Genomic DNA, 12,751 nt, shown 5'->3' on the forward strand with positions numbered 1-12,751 from the left:
TTTCTATTTATTAAGATCTGAGATAGGAATGGTCATACTTAGTACTGAAAGGCAAAAACAAATGGGCATCAAAAGGGGGGAAAAGGTACTGTCTATTGTTCAAAGGATTCAACCAGAGATAAAACCTATATACAAGCATGTGTGTAGGTCAAATAAAATAAAAAGGACTATTTCATGTCATGACTGCTTGTTGGCTTCCTCTTCATATGCATTCCCTGTGCCATTCTGTACATAGGATGAACCAGAACCAAGGCCATACAAATGACCACAATATTTGGCATCATCAATATGATCTTCAAAGAATATCTAAAAAGGAATTTTGAAGAAGAAAAAAAAAGATAATTTTAACCAAAAGGTACCTTGCAATTTATATTTCAGTGATGTTAAGTACTGACTGTTTTAACTATATTGGCAGTTCTTTTCTATGGTGTTCCTTTGAAGCCACACACAGACATTTAACAAATAAGACCGATGTCCTCAGGAAGTACAGAGCTCAAAGGAAACCAGAGACTATACAAAAAAATGTATAAATACATGTCTTTCTCATTAACATTTAGACCTCTTTTATGAGAATTTTTAAGCATGGAAAAATGGCAGACATTTTTATTCCATTAATTAAACAATACTCAACAGTAAGAACAAATGAAAATAGCTAATGATGGTGGAGGAAAAAAATGAAGGTTTTAGTGGGGAAAAATAATGAAATTTTTAAGTGGCCTTGTATCTACCAGCAAGGCTGAGATGACTAAAAATAAAAACTAAGTTATGGAAAGTAAAATACGAACATCCACACTAGGTTACAGTGCTTGAAGAAGCCAAGAAAAATAAAGATAACAAATTAGTGCCAGAAATCCACCATTAATTAAACTACTAAAGCATTTGGTAAAATGCAAATCTGAAAAATTTTAAAAGTAGTTTTAATTTTGTAATGAAGCAATAAAAAGTAAAAAAACAAAGTATTTCCTTGTCATAAATGGATAATTCAAATCACTTCTGAATTAATAGTACTAAACAGATTTAATGCTTTCTATTATTATTAATACATTTCTACAAAAATATTGAGGTCCCAGTCTCAGTCAACTTCTTAATATCTAGGAGAACACACTCCACAGCAAAAATTTTGCAAAAAGCAAAACTGTTTTATAGGGAAAAAAATCCATCCTATTTTGTTTTTGCATCACCCATTTCCTTTTTGTTTACCTGCAAGGTATAACTGTGCCTAACAATTACATAACCTAAGAGTAGACTTGAGTTCACTAAATTTCTTCTACATTTAATGACTTTATATTTGAGGTACTGATCACATATGATGATTCTTCCTAATCTTTTGATTTAGCTTCTACTTTTAGATTTATTTAACCCCTTCAGAATCCAAAACTCCTTTGTAAGACTCAATCTAATAAAAAGCATGAGTCCTACTCTACAAAATCTTCAAACAATAAAGAATGGTACAAGGAAATGAAATTTTACCATTAAGTTTCAGGTCTAAAAAAAGGCCATACTAGGAATTAAATTTCCTAACTTGGTGTAAGTGGCACTGAAATCTAAGATCTGTGGAGTTCTCCTCCTAGTAGTATGTTTGATCCTAGAGAAAAGTTACTAGCCTCTATTTTCTCACTTGAAAAATAATAAAGTTGTATCTACATGATTTCTAAGGCAGTTTAAAATTTTTAAGCTTTTATCCTACGAAGAACTTATTCTTCCTTTTCCTTCAGAACTACATTTCAAGATGACCTATTTTTGAATACTTTCACTTAAGTGTGGTGAATGTTACTTATATGGTACCTCTAACTACACTTTTACTTAGTAGGTTCTTAGCGCCTAAAACTTTTGCCAACAGATCTTTAATGTTCTCAACCTAATAACCAAGTGAGAAAAAGGCACTGATGTCTTCATACTTCTCTCATTTTGAAAAAGGCCATTCCTGTAAGCAATGAATCAGATCCTGCCTGATGTTGTGGTCCTATCCGTTCCAGCTCTAACTGTTCAGCAACTTCCTGCAATCCACCTTTAAGATTTTTGCAGCTCTTCATGAGGTACTTCACATCATAAATGACAGGAAAAAACAATCGAAGGATCTCAAAGAAGTCAAGTTCTTCTTCGGGCAAATTGGAATTGGTCAGGATTTTGATTAAATAGCCAAAGTCATAACCACTGTGAAATGATAACCATTTAACCCCTTCACAGAGGACCACCCCTGAAGTCATAAGAAGTTCTGCAAAGTACTGGGTCTCAATTCCTTCCTCCTCGTGTTTTTTAAATTGGATACCAGACGTTGTCAGTAGCTCTATAGAATCCTGGGCATACATGCCTTCTGTCAAATTAAATTTAAAATTAAACTGCCAGGTTGAAGTTCCTGGAGGGTATTCTCCTTGTTCATTCATAAATGTCAGTCCTAGCTGAATTATCTTTAACAAGTCTACATTACATCGCAATAGTTGGTACTGATAGTCAGCATTGCTCCTGAATTCTCCAATGGGTCTTGCAACCACACCTGGAAACTCGGTGTCCATAGCAACGTAATTGTATTTTCGGATAACTTGACGAATTTTCTTCATCTCTTCATCCAGGTTACAAGCCCAAACTTCACAAATTCTTTGGCTATGATCTACAGTTGCTGCTGGCATAGTGAGGGCACAAGGGAGTCTAGATGCCAAGCATCAAAATGTTATATTTGATTGAAGATCTGTTTCATAAAATACTTTGTCCTTTATTTGTGTACTTGGGTCTCTGAGCTTGCGCTCCTCCTCCTACTCCTCGCCATAGAGGCAGCACCCGGCGGCGGTGGCGGTGGCGGTATCGGCGGCAGCAGCAGGTGCCCCATAGACACCGCTCGCCCAGCAACTGGGAAAGGGGAGCCGGAGCTGCGCCGCACCGTGCTGCGCCGTAGCTTCTAGAAGCTCACTTCTGAAGAGTTTTTAGCTAAGAAACCATGTTAGGTGCCCCTCAACAGATGAATGGATAAAGAAAATGTAGTATATATGAACAATAGAATATTACTCTGCCATAAAGAAGAATGAAATTATGGCATTTGCCAGTAAATGGAAAGAACTACAGATTATCATGCTATATGAAATAATCCAGGCTCAAAAAATCTAAGGTCAAATATTCTCTATCATATGTGGATGCTAACACACAATAAGGGGTCAGGAGAAAATAAGAAGTTTACTGGACTAGACAAAGGGGAATGAAGGTAAGAAAGTAGCATGGAAATAGAAAATGCATTCAAATGATTTGGACATAATTTTCCTATATTCATCAATAAATACATGACCAGTGAAATTCCACATCATGTATAACCACAAAAATTGGATCTCAATTAAAACAAGTTATATTCCATGCATGTACAATATCTCAAAATATACTCTAGTGTCACATATGTCTAAAAAGAACAAATAAAAAAGGAGGAAAGGAACCTGGGGTATGGAGAAGGAAAGGAAAACACTGGGGAAAAATTTTGCATATTTTTATATTGGATGGATGTTGAAATATGTAAAAATAAATTCCATCATACTGTAAAATTCTAATGCAATAATAAAAATATGGAAAGAATTTAAAAGTTGCTAGCTTCATATGTTGCTAGTCATCAAATCATCTCTAGGTTAAATTCACACTACCAAAAAATAAGTTTTTCATATTATCATATATATTAATTTTTACATATTACTTTGTGTGTGTATGTGTGTAATTCACTGCATAAAAAGATTTAAGTACAAATTTACCTGATTATATCAACAGATGCAGAAAAGCCTTTTGAAAATATCCAGCACCCATTGATGTTTAAAATTCTGGAGGAACTAGTGATAGAAAGAAAATTTTTCAGTATTGTAAAAACTGTGTATGAGAAAGCCAATACCAACCTCATACTGAACAGAGAAAAAATAAAGCATTTCCTCTAAAAACAAGAATAAAACAAGGATATAAACTGTCACCACTCATATTCAACTTGAAGTTCAAGCCAGAGCAATCAGGCAAGAGAAGAAATCTAAGGGCATACACATAGTAAAAAAGATGTCCATTTGTCTCTTTTTGCTGATACATACATCTTTATGTAGAATATTTAAAATGCTATATTAGCACATTTCTAGCTGATAAACAAATTTACTAAAGAAGTTGTATACAAAACAACATACATAAATCAATGGCATTCCTATATTGCAAGAATAAACCTACTGCAAAAGAAATTGGGAAAAATATCTCAATCACAAAACCCTAAAAAACTACTTAAGAAAAAAAAATCTAACCTGGGAGATGAAAGACATCAACAATGAAAACTACAGAACACTGAAGAAAAAAAATGAAGATGACCTTAGCAGTTGGAAATAGTTCCCATGTTTTTGAATAAGCAGAATTAATATTATCAAAAGTTCTATGCTACCTAGAGCAGTAAACAGATTCAATACAGTAGCAACCGAACTGTCAATGGCATTCTTCACAACACACACTAACATAAAAGCTGTTCTAAAATTTATTTTAATAAATAAGAGACATAGAATAGCCAAAGCAATTCTGAATTTTAAAAAGTGATGCTAAAAGCATCACAATAACAGATATCCATTTATGTTGTAATTTTATTATAAAAACAGTATTCTATTGGCACCAGAACAGACCTTAAGACCAATGGAATATAAAACACAGAAAAATCCACATAGAGTGACCTGATATGTGATAAAAGTGCCAAAATTATAGGGTGAAGAAAAATGAAACTTTTAAACAATGGTGCTCTGAAAACTGGATATTCACATGTAGAAAAAAATGAACTTGATCCCTATTTCTCACCCTGCACCAGTGCCAACTCCAGTGAATCAAGGACTTAGAAAGTAAAGTAAAAGTTGTACGCTTAAAGATAATGAAGGTCCAATTCTCCAACATATTGACATAAGTACCAACTTTCTTAAAAAGGCTTCGAAAGCACAAGCAATAAAACCAAGTATCAATAAGTGGGATGAAATCAAATTTGAAAACTTCTGTACAGTAAAGGAAATAAGAATGTGAAGAGAGAGCCTACCAGTGTGATAAAATTTTTACCATCTACTCCTCAGAAATGAAATTAATATACAGATTATAAAAAGAACTAAAAAAAAGAACCTCCCCAATTAATAAATGGGCAAAAATCTAATCAGACATTTCTTCAAAATAAGAAATACAAATGGTCAACATATATATGAAAACATGTTCAATAGATCTAACAATCAGTGAAATGCAAATCAAAACTACATGGAGGACAAAGTCTATTATTGTGCCCTTGCTCTTTTTCTATACTTCAGTGAAATTATTAAATTCAAGAAGAACTAAATGAATATTTTTATCTCACTCCACTTACAATAGCATTTATCAAGAATAATGTAGGAATCTACATAATAGAACATTTGGGTGGAGAAGGGAAGAATAAAAGGTTATTAGATTAGAGAAAGGAGAATTAAGGGAAAGGAGGTGGATGGGAATAAGACAGACAGTAGGATTAAACAGATATTACTTTCTTATGTTTCTATATGAATACACGACCTGTGTAACTCCAATCAAGCACAGCACAAGAATGGGAAGTCATATTCCATGTGTTATGTCAAACACACCCTACTGTTGTGTATATCTAAAAAAATTTTAAAACATAAGAAAAGGAATAAAGTGGGGTAAATGTCCACTTATGCAGTTTTGTTTGGACATCAAACTAGTATAACAATTCCGAGAAACTGTATGGCTCTTCATTTCAAAACTTGGAATGGGAGCAACATCCGACCCAGTTTTCCCACTCTTCAATATTTATCCAAGGATCAAAAATCAGCCATATCAGCATTTATAGCAACAAAATTCACAATAACCAAATTACAGAACCAGCCCACATACCCATCAACAGACTAAGAAATAAAGATAATATGGTGTACACACATAATGGAGTTTGACTAAGTCACACAGACCAATGAAACAATGGTATTTGGTGGAAAATTGATGAAACTGGAGAACATGATTCTTTGTGAAATAAGTCAGTCTCAGGAAGCCAAGGGTCAAATATTTCCCCTCTAATGCTAAATGTGAATGCTAGATGAAATAATGAAAAAAGGGAGAATCCAATGAAAATAGTACAGTCATCTGTGGAGTAGAGAAAGGGGTCATAAGGAAGGAGGAAGAAAGAAAAGTGGGATGAACAGTAGAATAAAACAAACCAAACTCTCTTATGTACACATATAAATAAAGTACAGTGAAGTTAAATTTTATGTATATCTACAATATGCTGATTTAAAAATCTATAAATAAGGTTTTCCCTGGGTAACAATTGCCACTGAGGCCCCTGCCACAAATGACTGAGGTGTATTCTATGGGTGCCTATGCTGCTCATGCCCAGGTGTACATCTGGAGGCCTTTTACCCAGGTGCTCCTGCTGTAGGCACCATTACCACAGAACAGAGGTCTTCCCTTGGGGCAGACTTGCCCCTGATGCAACTGCTGCAGGTGTTGTTGCTGCTGTTGTCACTGTCACAGTTACCATCACCTGCAGGTCTGCTGCTCTTGATGCTGCCTGGTACCCAGCCTGCCATGTTCACTGCTGACACAACTGCTGCTACCACTGACACCACTACTATCAAAGCCACTGCAACTCCCTGGAGGTCACCTGAAGATTTCCACTCTGGGTGCTGTTGCAGTTGCTGCTACAGCTGATGCCACTGCTACTGCTGCCTCAGTGCCCCACCTGCTACCATCACCACTGACATCTGCAGTTGCTGCTGACCCCCTGCCTGCTGTCACAGACTCCTGCTACTATAACTTCTACAACTGCCCAGAGGTCCACCGCCAGGGAGACACCAGGGTTGTTTGCACATAGCCACAACCATTTTAAGATACTGGTCAGAGTCTGGGGTTTCTTTGGGGCACCAGAATCTTTTGCTGACACAGTCATATTGGATTTCATCTGTCTGGGGACACTAGCCAGGACCCAGAGATTCAATGTCAGAGTGCCTAGAGGTTTGGAAGCAAATGGGATCTTCTTCAAGGAAATGCAGGTTTCTGCCATCTAGTTACTCTCTCTCAGGATTGCTAATCCCTGGTGGTTTCTTTTCAAATTTTCAGTGACATTGTAATCTTGCAATTGCAATGTGGCCAAATGCAGGACATCTGAGGCCCAGATTGGTGAGATAGTGACTGGTTCATCCAGGGCCTGTCTGGGCCAGTCTTGTTGGAAGTCAGAGACAGGACTGAGAAATGTTTGGATACTGGCAGAGACAGTTGTTCAATTCTCCACTGAGATTTTTCTTATTTTTATTTCTTTCTTCTTTGGCATGTCTCTACACCATATTTGGAGCAAGATTTTTTTGTGCATTAGTTTGCTGAAGACACTGATATATGCATGGTGATATATGCAATTCTGTTGTATATTCTGTACATTCTTATATTTTTATTTTTTTCTTCTCTTTATATGTATTCTTCCTCTCACCTGTCTATCTTCCTAATATCCATTTCTCACTTTTTTCCACCTAACATTATATATATATATATATTCATTCTCACATTTTCATGTGACAACAATGTCATTCTATATTGGGAAGATTCAAAAAATTTCACCAATATCTTATAGGAAGAATAAATGGATTCAGCAAAGTATCAGAATATACAATAAATATCCAGAAATCAAATGCATTTCTATGCATCAGTAAGAAATCCACTGAAAAAGAAATAAAGAAGAACACTACTCCATTCACAATCACCTAAAAAGAAAAAAAAAAAAAAAAACTAACCATTGGGGGAAAATCTTTGCTACCTGCTACTCAGATAGGGTGTTAATTTCCAAGATAAGCAATAATTGTAGAAACTTAGTGCCAAAAAGAAACCCAATCTGTAAATGGGCAAAGAAATTGAGGATATACTTTATTGAAGAGGAAATACAAATGGGAAACAAATAAGTAAAAAAAATTTCAACATCTCTAGCAATCAGAATAATGCAAATTAAAACTGCACTGAGACTTCACATCACTTATAATGGCAATTTTCAGGAATAAAAGTAACAATAAAGTTTGTGACCATGTGGGGAAAAATGTTCACTCATACATTGCTGGTGGGACTGCAATCTGGTGCAACTGCCCTGAAAATAAGTATGGATATCCTAAAAAACTAAGAATGAATCAACCATTCTGTTATCCTAATCCTTGATATATGCCCAAAGTGTTCATATGTGTGTGTGTGTGTGTGTGTATCACAGTGAACTGCTTCATCAGTCACAACCACAAAATGCGGTCCTAATTAAAGTAGGATATATTCCATGCTTGAAAAATTATATCAAAGAGGATTTTACTACCATAGCCAAAAAAATAAATTAATTAATAAGTAAATAAATAAATGATAAAATAATACATTACATGGATCAATAAATATAAGAAAGATCAAGAGAATAGAGAATAGTGAACAAGGGAACGAGGAGAAACTTTAATTGGGGAAAACCAGGGATTGAATTGGAGAAAATTATACTCTGTGCTTCTCTAATTATGTCAAAATAAACCCTATTTTTATTTGTATTTGTAATTTTAATGTGATAATCAAAATTTTTAAAAAGTAAACAGAATTCAACTGTAAGTGGGAGCTTATCTTGATAAACATAAAATTCAAGTTGAATGTGGAGGAGAGAAAAAAGACTGGAGGAAATTAGAGAATGGAAAGAATGTGAGAGCTCAGTATTTTATACTTAAAGGAATCTGGGGTTCTACAAAGAAGAACTTAATGAGAAAAGGTCCATGATTTTTATTGAACTTTCCAATACAATATGGCTGGAAAGAGAGGAAAGAGGGCAATTACAACCATTTTCCCAATAAAATTAGAAGACTGTATCAATGGGGTGAATACTTAAGTAAATTGCCTGCCAATATTGCATTTGTTTCAGAAAAAAATGATGTTTTGCTGTGAAAATAAAGATATGAATATCGCAATTATGTATGCATTGTGGAAGGTTTATTTAAAGGAAGATTTTTTAATACTAAGACTTAAAATCATGAAAAACATTAATGAAAATCAGTGTCAATAATTTGACAGTTTTCTCCCTTTGGATACATACATAAAATTTTGCCATAAAGTAAGATTACTATGCATTGAATTTAAATAGAGTATGATACATTTTCATTAATGCTACAAGAATTATTTTGCGCACACATGAAGAATTTTTGAATTTCCTTTGGCATTCAGATGATGTCAGTCATTGATATATGTAAGGGAAATATCCTCCATCACCTCTGGAGGCTTATGCATTTTTTTTTTCTTCTTTAGTGCTTAGGCCCAAATTTACTCTTTTGTAAAAGGCAATGCCATTCTTCACAGGATCCCACAGTTGGTTCAGATTGAGTAAGACTGATATAGAAATTCAGCTTTAACACTCATGCTTCTGCATTTTTTTCTTATATGGTCTTCCTTTGGCACTGAAAGATTAAAACTGAAGCTTGGGTTATGGTAAATTGTGGTGACCTTACATTGAACATCAACGTTAATACACTAGAAACTACATTATAGGGTAAAAGAGAACAATTTCACACAATTTATATCAGATTAGTGTGCCAAGGAGAGACATCTGTAGAAATTATGTTAGTTCTCACATACTAATCAGCATCAGTATCCAGGCAGGCAATTTCAGCCTTCTGAAACCCAGAGCTGACCACCTTTATCCAATGGATCCATGTGAGGGAATACACAGTGGAGTGTATTAGGAACCGGGACCCCACTGAAGCACCTACAGCATTGCCTGTGCCTTTGACCTGCTCTACACAAGATGTAAAAGGGGATAGGAGCTGAAGCAAGAATAAAGAGTACTGCTACTCTATTGTTAATTGCTGCTGGTTAGAGAGAAGCCATGCCTATTGCTGATTCATAAAACATTCTACTAAAACTCTATACTTAAAAAAAAAACACTTACTAAAAACTTTGAAAGAAAAATATGCTTCATCTGCCTGGAACTTCGGGTCTTTGTGTTTGAATAAAATGTTGCTTGTGAAATAAAATTTTTTGCTGAAAGAAGTTTCCCTGAAAGAGGAAAAGCAAACTAACCATTTGTTTTCTGGGACAGAGCAAGGTGGTTTGGTTTCAGGATGAACTTGTGCTGCATATTTTGAGATACATGTTCCATGAGAAAAGGGTCTAGCAGGTTGAAAGTCATAGCACAGTCCTTTCATCACTGTGTGAAGAGTGCAGTGCCTTGAAGATGGCTCATTTCCCTTTCCTGGGGATATTTATGCCCTAAGAAAAGGAAAAAAATATACATAGACTTTGGGCTGCAATTTGTCATGACCGTTTTTGTTACAAGATGAAATGGATTGCAGTTTTCCCCTGGGAATTTTGCTGTAAAGAATATTTTGATGTCTGAATCACCCCCAGGTTTACTCTTACAGTTAGAGACAATTGCATAAAGTGTATTTTTGTGTGGAGTGGGGAAAGTGGAGAAGATAAAAAAAAAATTTAGAATATTTTTTTTAAATTATTTTGCACATCAATTTGCATTATAGTTGACTCTAGTTTTCATCTGAAACATTTAAAGGTATTCTAATTTTACACGATGCCAAAATTCCATCCATTTTAAAGGTGAGATGCGGAGAGATGGTGGCCGGCTTCCTGACCGCCGCGGGTCACCCTCCTCCCCTCGTGCAGGAGGCGGGAGCTCACGGGCTGGTGGGGCCCCGGCGGGCGGGGCGGCGGAGCCAGGCGGCGCCCCCCAGCAAGCCGCAGGCCGCTCGGCGCCCGGCACCGAGAAGCCGTCACGTCGGGGGTGGCGCTCGAGCCCACCGCAGAGGGCGGGGCGGGAGCGCTCGCGGGCGCGAGGGGCGCAGGCCGCCCTCGGCAGCATGAGTCAGCAGCGGCCAGCGAGGACACTGCCCAGCCTTCTCGTGGACCAGGGGGAGGAGACGGTGCGCCGCCGCTGCCGGGACCCCATCAACGTGGAGAGCCTGCTGCCATCAAAAATAAGAATTAATTTAGAAGATAATGTACAATATGTATCCATGAGAAAGGATCTGATCTTAACAATTTTGGAGCAGTGCCCCAACAAAAGAAGCTGCAAGAGGAACTTTCAGACTTATCAGCAATGGAAGATGCTTTGGATGAGTTAATCAAGGATTGGGCTCAACAGTTATTTGAATTAACAGATGATAAAGAAAATGAAAGACTGGCATATGTGATGTATCAAGATATTCATAGCATTCAAGCCTTTCATGAACAGATTGTTATTGCAGTTAAAGCTCCAGAGGAAACCAGGTTGGATGTTCTAGCTCCCAAAGAAGACTCTATCACGGTACACATAAGGAGCACCAGAGGACCCATTGATGTGTATTTGTGTGAAGTAGAGCAGAACCATTCAAATGGCAAAACATCAGACAGGGTAGGGACCTCTTCATCTAAAAACAAGCATCCAGAACACCCAGAGAAAGGAGAAAATTCTACTCAGCAAAGTGAAGATGTGCTTGAAGTGAACAACTGATAGCATTTGAGGATTGATGGATTGAAGTTTTTCCTTTTCACTTTAGAGCATCCTGTGTGATGAATCATGCACCGATCTGAATTTCAGAGCAATAATCATCCAGGAAGTGCTCTCATTATCAGTGAGTAGCAGCACCAAGACCAGTAGTGTCTTCGAGTAGCTCCCCTTTTAGATTACTGGGTAATTATGGTTTCTGCATTCAAAAACAACTTTTTTTAATGATTGTTCACTGCATTTTGTCAGTGAAATAGACATTTCGCCTCCTAAAATAACTTCATCACAAAGAGTACCACGAAACAGACAGTCAGGCCTGGCACGGACAGTTCTTCGTGGACTCTGCCTTCCTTAAAGGATCATGTGGTATATCACAAAAATAATTGCCTTACACTGGTTCACGTTTGCAGTTAAGTGTTGTGCATTGGCTAGGTGTACACACAGATCTAAATGTGATGTGTTTGTATATATCTGTATAATGTTTAGATTACTTATGAAATATGTCTAAGTGACACTTTTCACCCTTGTACAGCCAAAATAATGTATATATGAAAAGTGACAGACAGATGCTCTAATTTCTTTGGAACCTATAACTTATTAGAATCCTCTGGATGAGGGTTAGAGGAGAGTTTTTCCAAACTTCTACATGTAGAAGTATCACAGCATGCTATACATTTAAGTTCATAATACTAATTCAAGTATTTTAATGTGGTTCCTAGCACTAAAATTGGAGTCAGATGCTTCTTGATTTTGAGCTGCCTACAGAGTTATTGTGTCCCAGCAGATTGGTGGCATGCCCCAAATCCTTGGGGGAAAGTATAGAAATGCCATCGTGGAGTAGCCTAATTCACCGAGACATGAATTCAGTCATGTGAAATTGGAAACTGTGTTAAGCTTTTTGTGAGCAGATTTTATAATATGTGTCTGTGTGCAGCCTTCCTCCTCAGTTGGAGGGGTTTTACTTACCATGAGTTGTACCCTGCCCTCTCTCCAGCTCTAGTCCCCCCTTCCCAAGACCTAGCTATTTCTACCTCAGTGGGCAAGTCATTTACCACTCTGTGCCTCAGTTTACTCAGTAGTGTACCATTAGACTGTGACGCCTTGAGGGACTTTGTCATGATCATTGTTATATCCCAGCACCTTGCACCGTGCCTGGCCCACTGGGAGTGCTCAGTGAACGTCGGACAGATCAGGGAGTGCATGACTGCAGAAGGAGACTGATAAAACCTGGCTTGTCTGCCACACAGGTTTCCCGTGAGCATCATTTGAAGCCTCTCTTGCTTTCAACGAAAAAATCGAAGCAACTTAAAATTAAGACTT

The 12,751-nt window shown here is 36.9% G+C and overlaps 2 protein-coding genes across 2 annotated transcripts; one reads left to right on the top strand and one right to left on the bottom strand.

Annotated features, from left to right (window-relative positions):
- Nucleotides 1–21: 21 nt before the first annotated feature.
- Nucleotides 22–2,889, bottom strand: LOC306652554 (CCR4-NOT transcription complex subunit 7-like). Its single transcript, XM_079125387.1, has 2 exons — nt 1,899–2,889; nt 22–306 (listed from the first exon to the last, which is right to left on the bottom strand). The coding sequence occupies exons 1-2, from the start codon at nt 2,625–2,627 to the stop codon at nt 178–180; spliced, it is 858 nt and encodes a 285-aa protein (XP_078981513.1). The 5' UTR covers nt 2,628–2,889; the 3' UTR covers nt 22–177.
- Nucleotides 2,890–10,866: 7,977 nt separating this feature from the next.
- On the top strand, nt 10,867–11,463 carry LOC306652553 (transcription factor E2F6-like). Its single transcript, XM_079125386.1, has one exon. The coding sequence runs from the start codon at nt 11,045–11,047 to the stop codon at nt 11,435–11,437; it is 393 nt and encodes a 130-aa protein (XP_078981512.1). The 5' UTR covers nt 10,867–11,044; the 3' UTR covers nt 11,438–11,463.
- The last annotated feature ends 1,288 nt before the right edge of the window (nt 11,464–12,751 follow it).

Source organism: Sciurus vulgaris (assembly GCF_902686455.1).
Source record: "Sciurus vulgaris genome assembly, contig: HiC_scaffold_276_arrow_ctg1, whole genome shotgun sequence".
Lineage (NCBI taxonomy): Eukaryota > Metazoa > Chordata > Mammalia > Rodentia > Sciuridae > Sciurus > Sciurus vulgaris.